This window comes from Agrilus planipennis, unplaced genomic scaffold (genome assembly GCF_000699045.2).
Source record: "Agrilus planipennis isolate EAB-ADULT unplaced genomic scaffold, Apla_2.0 scaffold5, whole genome shotgun sequence".
Taxonomy (NCBI): domain Eukaryota; kingdom Metazoa; phylum Arthropoda; class Insecta; order Coleoptera; family Buprestidae; genus Agrilus; species Agrilus planipennis.
This window is the reverse complement of record NW_020442468.1, coordinates 3676654-3696407: the sequence shown is the minus strand read 5'-3', so window position 1 is coordinate 3696407 and position 19754 is coordinate 3676654. Positions and strand designations below refer to the sequence as shown.

Below are 19754 nucleotides of genomic sequence, written 5' to 3'. Positions count from 1 at the left end.
GCGAAATATCTTTTTATAATACATTTGATTAATATTTATCTGTGGTGATCTCTCCTATTTATCATTGTAGTAAAATGCGCCAGATGTCGCCACAATAATGTTCTTAAATACATTTTTAATTCTTCATTACTTAATGAAGCCAGTAAACACAATGATATATGAAGAATATATCACAGTTTTGTGTAATTCTTTCTTTTCAAATGAATAATCCATAAAAAGTTAATGGTAACTTTTTAGTGTGCACCTATTTTGGTTGGTGTGCTGTAGATGGAGTAACCCACATTAGACATTTAAATTACGGTTATTCTATGGTAGTTTGCATTATATTTAACAATTCCAGTGGCGTACCATACAAGTATAAGGACAAATAAAAATAGGTGTAGTTATAAAAAACTAGACATCTACACCAAATTGAACACGCTTAAACGTAGAATATAAAAAGGAATAATAAATTAAAAGACACGAAAAGGATTAAATAATTTTTACTGTAAACTTACAAAAATACGAATGATACTAAATACTTCCGAATTTTTGAGTGAATCTTAAGGAAATAATATAGAGGGTATGACTAGTGGAATTTGGTAAGCATAAAACGTAAGGGTAAAAGTATTGGTTACAATTCAGTCGTTATTTCATCTTGTGGCCGGAATCCTAACTGAAAGAAGTCGTCTTCTAAAAGATACGGACTGCTGAGGTATTCCTTGCTGTTTTTCCACTGAAGACTACTAAAGTCCGAGGCGTACAAGGGATTATTTGTAACTAATGGATAATTAAATTTCCACTGAGGGTTCAATGGAGTATTTAGTGGCGAACCGTTAACGCCATTTGTACTTGCAGTTTTTGTTTTATTGTCACTTAAAGTTTGTGACGAACCCAAACTTAATTCCGGTTTAAAAGTGGACAAGATGGTTTGACGTGGGTTTTCCACTTCTGTACCGACCACCGTGGTAATCACAGGTCCTTGTAAGAAATCTATAAGCTGAGCCACCTGTCCTATGGACGTTTCGCTCATCCTTTTGTACCTTTTAAGGGCTTTCTCTGCCCAATTGAACAAATGTTCCCAATCGTCGGGCATTGCTATTTTTTCTAGTGGTCTATTTAGTAATAGCAGTATTTTTGCAAGGTCTCTAACGACTGGTTTATAAGCTGATACTGCTAAGTTGTCTCCTTCTAATCTTAATTCGCGTAACTGCCTCCTTGCGTCGTTTAGCATGTCCAGAAACGTGTGACTGTACGGTCGTAAAGTTTCCAACTGTTTCATAAAGTCTCTCTCTTCCGGTTTGTCGTCGAGATCGGAGTTTGTATCGAGCCTTTCGCGCAACCGTTTCCTTTTGTATCGAAGATAAGCGACCGCCCCCGCGATCACACAAACGCTGATTACTAAACCACAAAAGGAGCCAACCACGACCGTCACAATTTTGCCGGACAATCCCAAGAAATATCCCGAATGGACGCAAATGCGTCCCAAATATTCAGGCATGTTAGACCACTTGGCGCGATGACCTGATGGACAAGAACTGACACACTTTCTCGAAGGGAATACGATCAAACCGGAACATTTGATACATCCGTTCGGACTGCACCTGAGGCAAGACAAGTCCGGGGAACATCCTGAAACAGATAACAGACATCTGGTGTGGTTATAAGTCTTTTAAGCAGGCGTCTGGTGTCTGATGGGCGACAATAAGTTAAGAAAAGGCGCTCCTATACATAAATACATATAATTCACGAGGGTACTGTTTGGCAATAGCGGAAGTGGAGCTACAGATTGTTTATTTATGTTTTAAATGCAGAAACAAAACAGACGTTGAAAACCTTGCACATTGAGTTATATAGCAATACACCAAATTGTTAAAAAACATTTTTGGGTTTACAGTAGGTTTATAAACTAAAAAGTCGTTCAACTCGAAGAGTTATTACTATTCAAATTGCACATGGTTTATTTCGAATTAGAATTAGATGTGCATGCATTTATACATATTTTTGCACATGTGTACGTATGTGAAGTTAAGTTTGTTTAAAAATAAAATACAGGAACGACCATCACATGTGCGTTAGGATTTTGTTAGTAGAAAGCGTTTGCCATGTGGCGACAGTATGTTTGGTATGCTTACTGATTTTATTCGTTATTAGTAAGATCAAACACGTAGAAAATAAGAAAAGGTAGGTAGGTAGTTACTTAAAAATAACCGAAACTTTATAAAACATTTTACACATTTCCCTTCTTTTGGAATTTAAACACACACGCAAACAAATTTTTGAAAAGAATTAGGGCTGTTAAGCAGACTTTCTTTTTATTTATTATTATTACACGCTGCTTTGTTATTTTTTTACCTGTCAGTAAGTTTAATATAATATCAATGTTATTTTATCGGTCACGTAAAAATACGAAAACGAAGTTGCTTGCTGAAGTCGACTTTAGCGTAGCTCATTGCGTAAAAGCGTGACGAAATAAATGGCTAATTACTGATTGTGAGATCCGAAACAGTTGGAGAAAGAAGAGCAATGCCTCAATTTAACGGTTGATTAATTGATATGATAGGTACCTGATTAACAAGACCTCTTGAACTAAATCTTCAAAAATATACTGTAAAATATTTTTTGATTAGACCTGGTATACATTACAATTAAAATCTACTACTTATAATAATACTATAATAGTCATAAATAAATTTCGGCAAAAATGTAATAATAGGTGGTTTGTTTCGTTATTACAAAGGCAAATTGCGACTTGTAGTTTCTTGGTATGTCTTTTTGCGGTCAATACTACGAAATTTTTATGACTGATACAGTTATGTGAAACTTTTAACAAACTCTAGCAGAGACAAGATACAAGAAATTGGTTTTACATCAGACATTCATCTACTTTACGAAAAACTATTTCAAATAAAAAAAAAAATAAAATTTTCTTGAAACATTTACGGGGTATTTTATTTTAATGTTTGAGTTAAAGACGATAGATAAATATATAATTTAGATCCACCCTGTATACTTGTTTAGTTGCCTAAAACGTTCCCCTTTTTAAATACCGGAAACTAGGGTTTCTGCTGGCTGTGAACTCCCTTTCCTACTTATTAAAACAACTCTACACTAACCAATACATTAGAGGCAAGCTCATGATGACGAGAACCGAACAAGGATATTCTATTACATGTAATCATCAAGGAGAGGCATTATCTCTTGAAAAATACGGAGTTTTAAGTTTTTTTTTTCGAAAATTTTACTGAATTTTAGCAATTCCTTCCCTCTACTAACACTATTATACCACGACAGAGTAGAGAGAAATTAAAAGGAAGGATTGTAGACTATTACAGTCTCTTTTTCCGAGAAGGTCCATTTTAAATTTGTGACCACCTTCTACCTATTGTATCAGAAAGAAACTGCGACCGATTTGGTGTAGGACCCACAAAGAAATTTCTTAGAACTTGGAAATATATTCCTTAATGACCTATAAGCTTCAACATTTTATACACACAAAAAAATGCAAAAACTGATAACACTGAAAAGGTTTAAGAAAATAATGAAATGATCTAAGATACAAAACACAAAATTATATTAAAACTTAACAACTAACGATAAGGTGTTATGGTGTATTTACGTATTCTCTTTCTCTTTGTCGATTTTATGAGTATTTTGCAAAAGTGAAACTCGTGCAAACACCTGGAGTCAGTTTATTTACATATTTATCTAATTTTTGCATTTATCTCGTCGATTAGGATACAAGCAAGGAGAATTTGTGTCATTCACGTTACCTTTCAACGTCAGGCATTTCTTTTCATAAAACGCGATACAGTAGACCATACGAAATTGGGATTTTAATTACGACTATATAGTTAATGAGAAAGCAGTGCCGGATTCTTCATGCGCACAATTAAAAAACTGAACATACTTCAATCGTTCCGGTTCTGTAACACTATAATAGGAACTGTACCATGTACATTAATAAATAGAAACCTTAACATATAATAGCATATCAAGTGACTTATAATAGGTACACGAATGTGTATAATTACATTTGCGTTTGTATATCCAAGGCCGACTTCATCTAGACGTGACTATTACAGCTTCTATCTGAAACTCCTATTCTAGGTAAGTATAGAAAGAAAAAGGTTTTCTAACGACCAGATAAAAATAGACGACCAACACGGTTTAGACTTACGATAAGAGATATCTGCGAAAGATTTAAAAATACGTACGTAAGTACAGTCTGATAAAATGTTAAAAAAAAAATCAGTAACAACTGAGCAAGTGTTTAAGTTTGCTCATGACCTGCATTCGCTTGGATATTTCATGAAATTATGATAGTAAAATAGATAATTTAAATATATATTAAGCTCGATAGCGTAGGAACAATGTAGGTACCCACTTCCGCTGTCACCGGAAATGTACTTAAACCTTTCAAAACAACTAATGCAGGTGTTTACGTAGCAAATGTAATCATTAATCAAGAAAAAGAAAAACTCACCAATGGTACTATTCCTTTCGGCGACCGCGATTTCCAGGTTAATCGTCGAAATCAGCATAAAAACGTAGAGATCCACCCACATTTTATTGAAGTCAATTAAAACTGTTCATAATCATCTGTTACTTCACCTTCGTCATTTTCTATCACAATAACAACAACACGCGTCTTTACTTGCACAGAAAATGGCAATAATATTTCGCGCAGACAATATTTCCATAAAAATAATCATTTTCCAAATGGTTTTGTGTAATTCCTAGGTAACCAACATTCGACCCCGATTTACAAGTGAGCCATGACCAATATCATGGAAATGGGAACAATAATTTACTATTTCCACTACTTCAATAGTACACAATTAACACGAAATTTTCCTTCGGACGCGACCTAGATTGGTGCAATGCTTGGTGATTGTTCCTTTTCACAATTAACTCTCTTAATTTGTTAAACACTACTTTCACTGCTCATCAAAATAAGCAAACACCCTCTTCTGAAACGCACTTCTTTTAAATAAACTGAAGCCTGAACAAGTCAGTCATCCAATTCTTAGCGATGGTAATAACGGTACAATTTTAAAGCCCAAACAACTAGTAACCAAAGTCAATATGTACCAATATACAAACGAACGAAAAAGTTTAGTTCGCTTTTCCTTTTTTAAAAAAGTAAACAAAACAATACGTTCCGATCGTGCTCCTTGGCTCTTGGTCAACTCGGGTCCAAGAGGTGGAGGAAAGGATTTTAAAACGCGTGAACGACCTGGCAAGGTCTTCTACGCGAACAATGAAATCTACGACTGTTGGAAGCCTGTACCGTACAATACATTGGACCCGTTTACTAAATCTCCCATCTCCTGAGAAGAGAAATGTGTCTGAGGAAAAGACTGTTGAATGCCAACTCCTTGTATAATTAGCTTGAAAACAAATGTAATATTTAACTAGCACAAAATAAAGTCACACCTGCAGACTAATTCTTCCTAAATATGGTTTTCCTGTGAAAAAAAAAACATTTGATTTGTTATGTACCTATAATTAAAACAAACGAATAAAGAATACTGAAAAATATAAAAATCGTTTTAATTTATTCAACAGCTTTTTCTATTTTTCGTTTTTTTTTTTTTAATTTACCTATCAGCAGTAAGTAAAAAAAAAAGAATGTGCTTCATTTGTATTTGTTATTTTATTTTACCATGAAAATGTTGTCCTTTTTAACATTTTAATTGATAAAAAGGTTGAAATACTATACGAATATGACGGCACATTCAGTAATACAATATAATAAAAATTAGGACTGATAAAATTTTGTATTTTTTTTAATAAGATTAAGAGAAAATGATGACTACCCCATCTATGATATTTCCTTGTAATTATAAGCGCCAACGCATTTAACACATTGAAGGACGCTGTATGAAAGAACTGGTCAGTCATTTGGCGCTTTTTTTAAAATTAGGGAAGAAATTTGGGAATCACTTAACACGACAAAGGTAAGAAATACGTTATGAAGCAATTAAGGCCTTCACATTCTTTACACGATAACGGTGAAGATTTCAATTTAAATAGCACCTTGATAATAATTTTTCAATCCTTTGATACATATTGAATGTAAATTGTATAATGGTAAAAAACTTATCGAAAACTCCTTTTTGAACATATTTTTTTGTAAAATAAACTTGCTGGATTTTCAGTGTTTTTTATTATTGTTATTGTTGTTATAATATCGCACTGATAAAAGTGAACATTATTTTTGTTTTAGAAAGTAAACTTTCCTAAACTTTTTCTTTTCAATAATTTAGTACATAGCACATAAGTAACCACTAAAAAAAAATACAGTAAAGCATAAATCAATCAAGCACGATCGTGATAAAAAAATCAGTTATCAATTTTTACATCAAAAGTCACAGCTAAATAATATTTCAGTTTCTACAATTATGCAGACTTTTGCTACACACTCTGCTTGCTTTTTTCTTCCTAGTATATTTACAGTATTTTTTTGGCATTATCTGTATAGTGTCAAACTATCACCAAATAAAAACTAAACAGCAGGTCTTCGTGTGTCTATAATTACCTCCAATATAATCATCGGAATTACCTTAATTAAAAATTATAGAAAAAACTAACTACACGATCTCTGCTTCATAAAAAAAGTCTCACAGTTTGTTCAAGTCGTAACTTCAGACCTGATAGTATGAAATTGGTTTAAAAAAAAATAGTTATTCAAGGTAATCGATAATGCAGTCGTTTGCCAAATTTTGAAGTAGATTATTTTAATATTACATAATGATTTTTATTTTACAATGTACTCGTTAAAAATAAGAGAAAAATGTGTCGTATCAACTGATAGATAAAATCTATCAGGTCATTTTGAGATAAAGGAAAATATAAGTAGCCCATTATTATTGTTATTTATTTTTACTAGAAGTCTATTTTAGTGATGTATTAAAATAAGCAGAATTTAGAAAAAAAAAAAACATTCTGAACCACCGCTTTCTTCGCTGGTATTTGTATAATAAAAAATGCGCTATTCTTTTCATCTGCTCAAATAATAATTCCAATCGATCGAACATTCTAACTATTAAAAGTAAATGAGAATAATAATTAGATTACCATATACTTGATTTTATACAAAAGAAACCATTCAAAACTAAGTTCTATCAGGTCATGTGTAATTTAATTAACCTGATGAAAATAAAAAAAGGAAATGATACATTTTACGACAATCAATGCTTCTTAACAGGGAAGTCCATATCCCTGTAAAAAGTCAAAAACAGTTTTCAGTCCTACAGAGTTATTCGGCAACGATTGATCACTCTGTATATATACAAATTCAAGACGCGGACCTTTTTCAGAATAAAATACCTACACATTAAACAGAAACGTTGCCAAAGTATCAATGGATGATGACAGTGTGTTCGGGACAAATAGCTCGATAGGTGTCTTCGTCGAGACTCCATTTAGCCAACCGAGCACAACCGATGTGCATTACGTTTGTACATCCCCGTTTTGCACAGCACACATTCGCCCCCTTATAGCTACACCGGCTGCACGTCACATTACAGCAAGTCCAAATGGCCTCTTCTAATCCAACAATTTTCGAACCCACCAAATACACCCCTGGCGACCAAACAACGCAATCCTCGTGCATCCATACCTCGTATGTTCTGTCTTTAGTTTCGGTAATTCCTAACGTTACGTTTCCCGAATCGACGAAATTCTCTGTGCTGTCAGTGTGCTTTCGTTTAGATTTTTTCGAAATACCCTTCGACGTGGACGCTGAAATAGCGTCGACCGCACGGGCGACCTTTTTACTTCTAAATTGCTTGTCAAATGGATCATCGATTCTCCTTTCAAATTCTGGCGAATTACTGGTTATAATGTACGGTCCAAAAAGATCTCCAGGTGGGGGAACGTTCGCGTCAGACAGGGTGAAGGGTGAAGGACCTGGAAGAGTGGGATCGGTTGCGTGGGGCCCTCGTTTACAAAATGCACAGATCCAAGTAGCATCTCGAGTTTGAGCGTCATATTTGGTGCTCAATGTGCTGCAGTGGAGCCCCCGAGATTGAACTTTGTGTCGATACTCACTGTCGTCATGGTATTTTTTGTTTTTGTGTGCCTTTTTTTCGGCATCTTCTTCGTTTGAGGGCGCATTTATAACGCTTATGGACAATGGAGAATCTCGGGGGCCACGTATTTGAATAAATGGTCCCCTTGATTTGCTAGAGCTGGCGTTACTGTTCGAGTCGTAGGCATAAACGTCTTTGAAATTTTCTATTTTATTTTGAAGAGGTTTGCCATTCAAAAGTTTCTTGTTTGACTTAACAGTCGGAGCGGACGTTTCTTTTTTATTTAAACTTTTAGATTTCTTGCTACTTTTTTTCTTTTTGGGAACAGATGATTCCACTGGTAATGACTCTGATATTTTCGTCCGGTTACTACTTCCACTTCTTCGTTTCCTGTTTTTCTGGTTACTTCTTGCTGATATAGGAGAGATGTCGTTCGACGTAGAGGTCACAACTTCAGTAGATTGCTGACTGCTTGTACTTGGAATGTTATTTTCGCTGTCCTCTTTCACAGAATTCTCTTCAGCCTTTCCTTCTTCCAGATCTAAGGTTGTCTTAGAGTCGTCTGCAAAGTCCAATATTTTCGAATTTGCTTTAGAGTCAGTTTCGTCAGTTATCCCTGCAAACATCTCCTGAAGTTTGTTTTCAACTTCGACGAAACTCTTTTGCGCGGAAACAGGATGGAGAGGCGTACAAGTGTTGGACTGATTGCGAGCCGATGGCCCTTGTGAAGTCGGTGGAGCCTTATCGTTTTCACTAGTTCGAGTGTCCTTGGCCGAATCGCGAATAACACTAACGGAAATTGATGTTTGTTCTTCCTGGTCATTTGCACTTGGCACCACGTGAGATTCTGTTGACTGACTTTCTTCATCGTCCACGTCTTCTTTTTCAGTTTTTATAGTAACAGGGGCAACAATTGTGACTGCTTGTTCTACCATAGCAGCTATGTTCGCTATAGTTTCTGATTCAGAGGATGTTTTTCTTCTCGTCTTCTTGGACAACGTAGGGCTGCCAGGAGGCGCACTTCCAGATCTCCTACGTTTCAGTTCTTTATCTTTTTCGAGTTGATCCCCTAAATTTTTGTTGCTATCATTCGAAGTTTCCTGTTTGCCCAAAAAGTTGTTGTTATCCGTTTTATTTTCATGTTCGGGCTTGGTTTTCTCCTCTTCTTTCGTAACTTTAACAGTCTTGGATGGTTTTCTTTTGCGTCTTGACTTGTTACTGTCCATGCTATCTTCATTAGCGCTATAAGGCGAAACCACTTCGTCGTCTCTCACGCCCGTCATAACACTACTCGAGTTACTGTTCTCGTCATTGGTCGAACACGTGTTCGGCTGTACAATAACACCTTGCCCCCTTTCCGTGTCCGTTTTGTCCATTGTAACTTTATCACAACTAGAAATCACCTTATCAACCCCAGGATTTAGTCGTTCAATAATTGAATCCACTCTTTTTGTAGGTCGTTTCGTATTTTTGGGACTATTCTGTTGTCCCGGACTTAACGGACCTGTAGCTTTCATACTGGGACCAAATGTGGGAAAAAAACTCGGCGTAATAGTTAGATTACTACCTCCCAATGTAGAATGCATTTGGGAAGAGGAGCCTAAACTTAATGCAGATCCAATACCACTACTAAAACTGGTAGTTTGTAAAGTGGGCGTCATCATCAGGTTGGTGCTGGTACAAACAATGACTGGGTTAGTAGATAACAAACCATGTCCTCCTGACGCCACTTTCAATGATGGACTGCTGGTTTTTAAGCCAGGACTGGTAGACTTTGCACTACTAGGACTGGCAGATTTAAGTCCAGGACTTGTCGATTTCAGTCCTGCACTACCAATCATCATCAATCCAGGACTTCCTGAGGATGCTTTAACAGCTGCCGCATTGATCGATTTTATCCCTGGACTTAATGATTTTGTTAGTTCAACTGCTTGCATATCGATGGCTCCAGCTGGAAGGCTATTAATTTTATTGGTGTCCCGTACACTTAAGCTAATAGGACTCGTAGGTAATTCTCCATTTTGGCTACCGTTCCTTTGGAGACTCAAGTCAACTCCAGGAGCATGTCTTTGAAATGATCGTTCGCTTATCATCTGCTCAAGGTTGAACAAATGCGAATGGGGCACAGTTTTTACTGGTTCTGTTGTTGGAGTGTGCCAAGTTGGCTGATGAAGGAGAGGATGCTCGTTTGACATGTGAGCGTGTTGTAACTGTCGACTCGGGAAATAATTGGGAACCTGTAAAAGTTCCACCTGTTAGTCAATAACTGATCTAAGCACATTCAACACTACAAGCAATCTTCTTTGTAAAGCCACTACATTTCTGTTACCTTATCTTCAAGAAACAGAGCTAGTACTTGCAAAAATGCTCCAGTATGTCATTAGCACATTATTTTTCTTCTTCATTAAATTTAGACAAATCACTAAAGGGGTTTAAGTGTTCACAATACCAACTACTTTTGTACATTGTAAACGATCTGTTAAAGTTAGTACACAGTGAAAAAGGAAAATTTGTTGAAAATATACAATACATGTTTATGACAGTAAAGTCAATTTAAGCAAAAATCTAATCGTCTTTAATGTAAGTGTATAATATCATGCAGTTTGTTTGTTTGTTTCTCTTATAAATTAAGGTACCTGTAAGTGATTCCATGCTGGGTTAGTTGTAGGTTGCTGTCTGCCATGAGGATGATGTGGAGGTCCTCCAGACATTATGATAGCTTTGATTATTTTTCAGCTACAGGTCTGCATACACTTCCATTTTTATTCACCCTTGTATTCAGTCAGGCTGCATTTTAATGCTCTTCATAAATTCTTCTTCAGCAAAACTGATGCACTTTAAATACACTATAAGCAAATGATTTACTTATAAACAGATGCTTTACATTTCATACGTCTGAATGAAGCAAATGTCTCATTTATCATATAACACTTTTTATTCCTTAACGCAGTTGTTGAGTTTGCTCAAGCAAAATTGGTTGATAATCTGAAAAATAAGAGACATATCTGTTGCAATTTATTGTATTTTAACAAAAAAACACATTAAAATCAACATTGTGGTTCAATATTGTCCTAATTTGAATTCAATATAAATTAAGTTTTCGTTTCAATATGATTTGTATACCTTATTACATACAAACTTCGTTATACAGTATCTGATCAATGATAATCTCAGTTTTCTATGCAAAATAAAGTGATGGGAGTATCAAATGTTGTTAGTAATGGGAACACTAAATTGGGGGTTTCTACAATACAATAGAAACTCTGAAATATTGAAAAACAATGTGAACTTTTATAGTAATTAATATTGACATTACAATTTAATTCTACATTACTCATGCAATTGTCATATCAAACTATAATTAATTAGTAAAGTGTCAACGAACTAGCAAGAATTATACTCCAAAAATATTATGACATCATGATTACTTAAAAAGAATATATTGGTATTATAGTGGTTTACAGTACCTTTAAAGACACAAGAGAAATGAAATCCAAGACAGATAACAATTAACCCCCAAATTAAATAAAACAGACACGCACCTTCGTAATGACGTGAGGAAAAAAACAAAACAGAGAATACCTATGTGTAAATTCAATCATCTTTTGCCAATAAAAGTATAAACTCTCAAAAATTAAAGGATGACTGATCACTTTGCTAGTTAAAATTAGGAAATTAATAATTTAAAGGGACAAAGAAATCTACTAAGAGAAAATTTGTTAAAACAGACAATAACTACTTATGCATACCTTAATTTACAACAGGCACATTAATTGGAAAAAAAATAAAATATCAACATGCGATGGCAAAAATACACAGCTCATAAGAGTCGAAAGCCATTAGGATCAAATCGATGTTTGAAAAATATACAGCAAATATCAACTTTTACAGGAACAATAATACTCAATGACGGCAAACTGAGAACAAAACTAACAATAGCAATACATTTAAATAGTTAAAACAGACCTAATATTTTGCGTCGAACTATCCAAACACTAAAATTCTTAGGAAAAATATTCTAGGCACGGCTATAAAGCAGCCGACTACCAACAATGGCGACCCGGTTCGTATAATTTTCAAAAACTCACCCGCCATCTATCAAACTGTGGCAGAAATATTACGATAATGCAAACTGACTATGACTCTGTAATCATTTCCAAATTCAACTCTATCAATGTTAACGAGTTAGAAAAGGAAAACTCATGAAACGTTTGTTCGTTATTCTGCATGCATTTTGGATTGACCTTGAAGTCACTTGAATTCTGGCTACTAATAAAGTGGTTAACTGGTTACCACCATAACCCACAAAATTTACATTTTAATCGGAAAATATGTGAACTCGCAATTATTCATCACAGCATGCATGCCAAACACAAAATCAACTAGTTAAAACAGTATAACTTTTAAATTAGACACACCCTTAAAATAAAATTAAGTAATTATTTTTTGGCTTTCTATTGTCCGAATAAAGAACAACACCATATAACAACACATAAGAAAAAACAATTAAAAGTATGCAGGAAACTTAAAAAAAAAGTTGATGTTTAACTTACATTATTTTCCATTTTCCGCGCGTTTCCTTAACGTGCACCAATCAACGCCCTTCTAATAATTCAGTATAGCCAATTTCATATTTCTATGGTTGACAGTTAAAATTCCCCAGTGGAAAGGTAAAGTAGACAGATAAAATTCCTAGTCGAGCTGAACTTACTGACAATTCGCTTTTCAAAACAAATATGGCTTCTTCAAACGCAAGAGGGGTTTCGCGTGTGCTAGAAAAATTGGAAAACTCTGTAAAAGAAGGAAATTATTATGAAGCGCATCAGATGTACCGCACTTTATATTTCAGGTAATATTTGTTAGTACTTTTCGAATTGTAGACAATTAGAAATTTCAAAACATAACCTTAACGTCGTTTTAGATATTTGGGACAAGAAAAATATAACGAACTGTTGGATATGTTGTACAACGGAGCTGTGCTATTCCTAGATAGAAATCAGGTAATTAGACATAAATATAATGTCATATACTGCAGTCTTACCCAGTGCCTTTTTTTAGCACATCAGTGGTGCAGATTTAGCAATTTTGCTTGTTGATGTTCTAGTCAAATCAGAAAATGGAAACTGTACGGAATGGATTCCCAAGATTTGCAAGATCTTTGGGAAAATAGATCCCAGCATACCAGAACGGGATACATTTATAAACAGTTCCATTCGATGGTCTGCAAAGAATGGAAGTCAGGGACATCCCCTTTTGCATCAGGTAAGTTTGTGTATGTTTTACATTTTGGATGATTGTTAATAATAAAATGGTATAACCATTACAGGGTATAGCACAGGTTTATTGGAATGAAAAAAGCTATGCTCAGGCCAGACATCATTTCATGTATTCTAAAGACGGACAGAGTTGTGCAAAGTTACTTATTGAAATACAGACAACACAGGGTTATCAGGGCGAAATCGATTTATTTATAGCCCAAACTGTACTGCAATATTTGTGCCTGAGAAACAAAAACACTGCTAATCAAACCTTTAGTAGTTACACTAAAGAACACCCTAGAATAAGAAAATCAGGTCCTCCTTATTTGTTACCATTACTTAATTTTCTTTGGTTTCTCCTACAGACCATTGAAAGGTTCGTATGTACATTTGTATAGATATTGTGGATATTTGAAAAATAATAAATTGTTATTGTTTTAGTAAAAAGTTAACTACGTTTGCAGTTTTATGTGCACAATATGAACCATCCATTAAACGAGATCCCTGTTATGTACAGTACTTAGACAAAATAGGTCAAATATTTTTTGGTCTGAAGCCTCCCGTTCAACAAGGGGGGGGATTTTTCGGTAATTTTCTACAGAGTTTTCTTAGCGGTTTAGATGAAGACAGTGATGAAGAGCAACTGCAGACCTCTGCTTCCTCCTCATCGTCTTCTTCGAAAATGCCCAAGCAACTGATGCATACTGAAGACTTGGATTAATAGTGACGATTTTAAATACTCGTAAACTTGTAATTTGGGGTGATTGTTTGAATGTGTGTGCAGATGTAAGAATGTAATACAAGTTGTTGATATTTACTTTCATTTTTAAGAAGGTTGTAGGAGCGAAAAACAAAATTTACGATTACCTTGAAATTAACTTAATGAATGGCAATTTGTTAGTTTTTTGAGGGTACTAAAGTAATAATTTACGGAAATACTTCCGTGGTTTTTCTTAATGCTTGAATAAACAGTCACAAACCTACTTGCCAGTATAAAACTATTCTAGCAGTTAACATGGCATTATATTTATGTATATATTGTACAACACCTTAAAAATATCTGTATATTTGTATTTCAAACTGTCTTCACAGTTGAATATTTACTTCTTGCTTTAATGTAAATTGTTTTATATTTGCAGTGTTTTTTTGTGGTCTATATAATGGTTTGAATAAACTGTACACATTAAATTAACTTTTAATTTTTAAAATGTTGATAACAACTTATTGTAATTGTCTAGTTTATATTATTGTTTATAAAAGTTGAATAATGTTTAATGATACGTGATTTTTCATTCTTCTTGCAGTTAAAAGGAATAAGAATGGAATAAGCATTGCTTTGAAAAATTAAAACACATTATGTTAACACAAAATTACGCTTCTTAGCATTAAAGTTCCCCTTATGAGAATGAAAATCAAGGTTTGTAGCAAGCCCCTTTTTAATTACGAAACTCGTATGAATTCCGACCAACTGTACATGTTTTCATTGTAACAACTATTATTGTATTTATTACGCAAGATAATTGTATGTATTAAATTTAAATCGAACTTGTTACGCGCTAACAATTTAATATTTAATAAATTGAATTTGTTTCCAATTTGCCTTTCCTTTTTCTTTTTTAATTTAGCATAGGAAAAAAATTTTTAGTATAGCTATTTGAAGGTATGTTCTGGTGCTTAACAAATAGTTAATAATTATAAAATTATAAAAAAAAAGATTTCGGTGATCTAATATTAAATAATTAGTATTCCTCGTAACCTGGCAGAGGGAATTTAGAACTAAATTGAGTTACCTCATTCTGCAAGGCCTTTACCTTAACTTGAATGTCGTCATCTTCGAACAACACCCTTTTGAAGTCTGTTATTTTGGGGCCTGACAGTTTTTCGATTTCTTTAGCTAGTTTTAAGCCCCTGTCTATAAAATCAGCCACATTATCCACATCCTTCTCAGTAAAACCTCGAGTTGTTATTGCTGGTGTGCCTAACATATAAATAAACAAACCAGTTTTTGGAATGAAGATTTGATGATGATAATTTCTTACCTAATCTAATACCAGAAGGATTTAAAGCACTTTTATCTCCTGGAACAGTATTTTTGTTACATGCAATATGAACTGATTCCAAAATGGTTTCCGCTTTTGCCCCACTCAATCCCGCATCCTTAACATTTACTAGTAACATATGAACATCAGTACCATCAGTTAAAATTTTATATCCCTTTTCCATTAACCCTGCGGCTAGTCTTCTGGCATTTTTTACAATTTGGTGTTGATAATCTTTGAATTCTTGAGATAGAGTTTGCTTAAATGCTGTTGCCATCGCGGCTATGGCATTGTTATGGGGCCCACCTGTTAAATATGAAACAAAAATGTAACTACAGCCCATTCTCTTTAGGTCAAGCTGCACTTCTTTTTTGTAAATTTACCTTGTAATGCTGGAAATACTGCTTGATTTATTTTTGACTCTAGATCATATTCGATAATTTTACCACCCACTTCCCTCTTTCCTTTTCTAAAGAAAATAACGCCTGCTCGGGGGCCTCTTAAACTTTTATGAGTCGTTGTCGTAACAATATCACAGTATTCAAAAGGTGAAGGGGTAACACCTAACAAGTATAGATCACACTTGTATACAATCATACATTTCTTGGTCAAATTTCAGTTAATTTACCTGCTGCTACCAGTCCAGAAATATGGGCCATATCAGCCATTAAATAGGCTCCTACATTATCGGCAATCTCTCTGAATTTTTTATAATCTAATGCTCTTGAATAACAGCTAACTCCAGCAATGATCAGTTGGGGCTTGAAGAGTTGGGCAGTATTTTGCAACAAGTTATAGTCGATTAAACCAGTCCTGGGATCCACCTGTACATTAATCATGAATTTACTACCACCCACAAGATTTAATAGAACCTAAACAAACCTTATAAGGCATTGACTCGAAAAATATCGAAGTTGCTGAAATTTTTTTGGTAGGTGTGAAAAAGCCATGGGTCAAATGTCCACCGTCAGGTAGGTCAAGGCCCATAATACGTCCATGAGCTCCCACAACCCCTACGAAATTTTATTTTTATTCTTGTTACTGATTTGTTAAATTTTATGTTATTATTATGAATTGATGGGCTAATTGCCTGTTTTTATTTTTTAATAGATAAATAAATGCAATTGAAAGTAAACATATTACATCATTCTTTCTTGTTTGCTCTAAATCATTTCACAAATAACCTTTAAACTTTTCTCATACTGTTGAGTAAAACTTATCTTTCTAAAATACATTTATCAGCAATATTATTAATAACTAACGAAGTAACATTTACATATATATTATTTTAATTTTATCAATTTTACGCATCATTTACTATTTGAAAAATTCTTTTCTATTAGGAATATAACAGTAAATGTTTAATTCAATTTTTGTGTACCTGTATATGCTGCAAAATTTGCTGGAGATCCTGAGTAAGGCTGTACATTCACACCCCATTTTTGAGAGCTTAAATTATAAGCTTGTAAGGCTCTTCTTTGGCAAAGCATTTCTATTTCGTCAATATATTCATTACCCCCATAATACCTTGCAAGATACTTAGTTACAAATACTGTTAGACACAATTTATCCAATATGTCTTACCTGTTTCCCGGTAAGCCCTCTGAATACTTGTTATGTAAACAAGAACTGAGGCATTGTAAAACTGAGAGGGAAGTAAAATTTTCAGAAGCAATTAATTCAATACCGTGTTTCTGACGTTGTTTTTCTTTTTTCATCAGGTTAAACAATTCTGGATCAGTTTCCCAAACGTTTGAATGGAGCAGTTTTGAATCAACTACTGTTTGTCCAGTTCCACTCATTTTTCTGTTAGTATTGACTCCTTTCGAAATATTCCTCAGCAATGCAGTACAATTCTGTAACGAAACACCTGAATCACTTTTACACATCTTATAAAGTTTTAAAGTCAGCAACATTTTAAAACAAACAAATATTTACATTGTCGCGCTAACTAATTTAAGGTTATGTTCATATCAACCACCTGTTGCAACGTTTTAAAACGATATTATTGTCGGTTCTTACCTTTAATTGTATTTAATAAGAAATTAGTAATTATCTCAATAAATAGTCGGCGTCTTTTTCCCCCTGACTGATGCGGAGTGATGTTTGTTATAAATCATTACAAATAAACCTACGTCTCTTATCACTATTTTCTGATATAATAAACAAAACAGCGTAAAAGGGTTATTAAGTAATAAATCCGTAAATATGATTACTACATACTCCTGTTTACAAAATATGTTTAATAATGATAGCGTTTAATAAAATTTAATATGCATACGATTATTTCAAAACAATACCGCGTTTTCATTCAACATGGTTCGTACACCCACACATACCTTCAAATTAGCCAATAGGTGGTTACGCTTAAAACTGCCGTGATGGCTCAGGTATCTAATGCCGAGCATTATCTTTTCAATTGCAACTTTTATTTAATATAAATTACTAATAAAAAGAATGTAAGAGAAAATTAATTACAGTGATAAGTAAAATCAACATTGACCTTTCAACTTGCTCAGGGATATTTTTAGATAAACATCACACTCAACAGTATAAAGTTAAATATAGTTAAGTATTATAACAATTATATAGTACTCACTTTACTATTTGAGATTTTCCAGAGAATAGTAGTTTTTAATTTTGTTGCCATGTTCTCTATTTTTGAAATTATAACAAAAGTATATTTGGAAACAATATTAAAACTGTCTGCTTCGCAAAACTATGAAAGAGTTTCAATTAGTGCTACCAGTTTGTGGCATTTCTTTATAAATAAGCACTGCATTTCTCCTTTGTAAATTCAATACAATAATTGCATTTTCTACTGTTTTATGTTTACTAACAAAAAAGGCAACATTCAATAAAAACTTGAGTTGACCAGGACAAATAACAGCAATTGTTATTGCAAACTATTGGAACTAAAATAGAAAAACGTGTATTATGTTACAGTTGCTTTTCACAATAAAAAAGTAACAAAAGAAGTCGCAAAAATATTTTTAAAATACTGAGTAGTAAACTTAAGAAGTAGTTAATGTAAAATAATCTAATAATAAATTACAATACGAATTAGTGAGTGTAATAAATAAATAAACATACCATGAATCAAATGCTTTTTGTCTTCTTGCAATCAGACCGTTTTGTATTTAATAATTAAGAAGTTTTTTTTAAGATTTAATATTAAATGAATTGTATTATGTCGAGTATTGAAACAGTGATTTTACAAAACGTTTTATCTACATTTTCGGTATCAATTTTATTTTTGAAGTCTTTTTTGCTGTTTATGGATCATTTAAACGGAATGTGGTAGACCCTGCCACCTAACGGAATATGCTTAAACGATTCTGAGCCACCTAACGGAATATGCTTAAACTGAGAGAAAACAATCAAAGCGTTATCTATAAAACCCAACTGTAAACACTTATTGGAAACAGAAAATGCAAAAGTTCTGTAACACCCAATAGCAAAAGATCAGTTAATTTAGTTACTGCTGTGTAGATGGCGCGTCGATGGTGTTTTTCATCAAAATTCAAAGTTGATCTACCGGGTGATTAATTATTACAGCTTAAGGTGCACTCTTTAATATATTAATTAAATCGATGAATACTAAAATACTAAAGCATCAATGTATAGAAGGACAGTTTTATAATCTAAGTATGTTTTCTACATTAATAATAAATGAAGTGAAATTTCAAGGTACTGTTGATTATTAATGTTTCGGTTCAGTTATTTTAGCAAATAAGTTAGCTTATATGTTAATACATAAATATAAATAAGAATTAGCGTTTATGTGGTTGAAAATAGAAATTCCATATAAAAAGTATGAACACTTATATAGAAGACAATTGCCATGATTCAATAGGGAATACGATCACCATTGACGTCAATTGTCCCCCAGTTTACGCAAGTTACCTTAATCGGTGCTGTATGAACCAAATACGTTTTGTTACAAAAATTCGGTATGTATAACGCATCATTTCCGTTAGACAATGACGACCCCTTGGTGAAAAGTTGGAATTATTCCTACCTAAGTAAGTATATAGTAGTACCTAACTCTGTATCGAGTTTTTGTATGATTTTACAAATTACTGTTTTAATGCCGAAAATAAAACATTTAATAAGATATGTATAGATATAAACACTATCATTTTAAGAAATTTTATAAAAAATTTTGGTGGAGGCGCCGGGACAATTTAAAACAAAAGCTTTAAATGAGCAATAATTCCGATTTTATTGAAGTAGATTGATAAATTTTCACTTTTAAATTATAATTTTCACTTGTAGATGCTGTGAGGGATGCTAATCAAAGTTTTTCTTTTAAAAATAACTTAAAATATAGTAGAACAACGCAGAAAATATGGTAGTAATTTAGAAATACTTTGCAGATCCTGGCTGCCCCCCAGGCAATCTCGTAATACTTTAGCTTGCCCTGACATTCCCCTGAC

At 33.6% G+C, this 19754-nt stretch overlaps 3 protein-coding genes across 9 annotated transcripts; 1 reads left to right on the top strand and 2 right to left on the bottom strand.

Annotated features, from left to right (window-relative positions):
• Positions 1 to 466: 466 nt before the first annotated feature.
• On the bottom strand, positions 467 to 12659 carry LOC108735905 (uncharacterized protein CG5098-like). 4 transcript variants are annotated; one of them, XM_018468151.1, is made up of 3 exons: positions 10655 to 10740; positions 4466 to 5450; positions 467 to 1611 (listed from the first exon to the last, which is right to left on the bottom strand). In XM_018468151.1, exons 2-3 carry the CDS (start codon positions 4545 to 4547, stop codon positions 614 to 616), a joined length of 1080 nt encoding a protein of 359 aa, XP_018323653.1. In that variant the 5' UTR covers positions 4548 to 5450; positions 10655 to 10740; the 3' UTR covers positions 467 to 613. The 4 variants fall into 4 exon arrangements, with proteins under 4 accessions (XP_018323653.1, XP_018323635.1, XP_018323628.1 ...); XM_018468133.1 differs by lacking the exons at positions 467 to 1611; positions 4466 to 5450 and adding exons at positions 6133 to 10255; positions 12572 to 12659 and having other exon boundaries at positions 10655 to 11003; XM_018468126.1 differs by lacking the exons at positions 467 to 1611; positions 4466 to 5450 and adding exons at positions 6133 to 10255; positions 11985 to 12098 and having other exon boundaries at positions 10655 to 11003.
• LOC108735949 (Golgi to ER traffic protein 4 homolog) lies at positions 12654 to 14846 on the top strand. The gene is made up of 5 exons (XM_018468194.2): positions 12654 to 12867; positions 12940 to 13018; positions 13077 to 13280; positions 13345 to 13652; positions 13718 to 14846. Exons 1-5 carry the CDS (start codon positions 12755 to 12757, stop codon positions 13995 to 13997), a joined length of 984 nt encoding a protein of 327 aa, XP_018323696.1. The 5' UTR covers positions 12654 to 12754; the 3' UTR covers positions 13998 to 14846.
• Positions 14847 to 18518, bottom strand: LOC108735925 (serine hydroxymethyltransferase, cytosolic). 4 transcript variants are annotated; one of them, XM_018468172.2, is made up of 9 exons: positions 18409 to 18518; positions 17915 to 18230; positions 16900 to 17171; positions 16697 to 16842; positions 16198 to 16328; positions 15944 to 16139; positions 15699 to 15878; positions 15316 to 15621; positions 14847 to 15254 (listed from the first exon to the last, which is right to left on the bottom strand). In XM_018468172.2, exons 2-9 carry the CDS (start codon positions 17963 to 17965, stop codon positions 15016 to 15018), a joined length of 1521 nt encoding a protein of 506 aa, XP_018323674.1. In that variant the 5' UTR covers positions 17966 to 18230; positions 18409 to 18518; the 3' UTR covers positions 14847 to 15015. The 4 variants fall into 4 exon arrangements, with proteins under 4 accessions (XP_018323674.1, XP_018323665.1, XP_018323680.1 ...); XM_018468163.2 differs by lacking the exons at positions 17915 to 18230; positions 18409 to 18518 and adding an exon at positions 17655 to 17750; XM_018468178.2 differs by lacking the exons at positions 17915 to 18230; positions 18409 to 18518 and adding an exon at positions 17338 to 17642.
• Between the last annotated feature and the right edge of the window lie 1236 nt (positions 18519 to 19754).

What these genes read in the sequence shown, in the direction of transcription:
- LOC108735905 (XM_018468133.1), bottom strand. Translation starts at nt 10,729, where the DNA reads ATGTCTGGAGGACCTCCACATCATCCTCATGGCAGACAGCAACCTACA. An exon ending in CAGCATGGAATCACTTACAG is followed by an intron (nt 10,256 to 10,654) that starts GTACCTTAATTT and finishes GAACTTTTACAG; the next exon opens with GTTCCCAATTATTTCCCGAG.
- LOC108735949 (XM_018468194.2), top strand. Translation starts at nt 12,755, where the DNA reads ATGGCTTCTTCAAACGCAAGAGGGGTTTCGCGTGTGCTAGAAAAATTG. An exon ending in TATTCCTAGATAGAAATCAG is followed by an intron (nt 13,019 to 13,076) that starts GTAATTAGACAT and finishes GCCTTTTTTTAG; the next exon opens with CACATCAGTGGTGCAGATTT. An exon ending in CTCCTACAGACCATTGAAAG is followed by an intron (nt 13,653 to 13,717) that starts GTTCGTATGTAC and finishes TTATTGTTTTAG; the next exon opens with TAAAAAGTTAACTACGTTTG.
- LOC108735925 (XM_018468163.2), bottom strand. Translation starts at nt 17,723, where the DNA reads ATGCTCGGCATTAGATACCTGAGCCATCACGGCAGTTTTAAGCGTAAC. An exon ending in TCGAGTCAATGCCTTATAAG is followed by an intron (nt 16,140 to 16,197) that starts GTTTGTTTAGGT and finishes ATTAATGTACAG; the next exon opens with GTGGATCCCAGGACTGGTTT. An exon ending in AGTATTTCCAGCATTACAAG is followed by an intron (nt 15,622 to 15,698) that starts GTAAATTTACAA and finishes CATATTTAACAG; the next exon opens with GTGGGCCCCATAACAATGCC.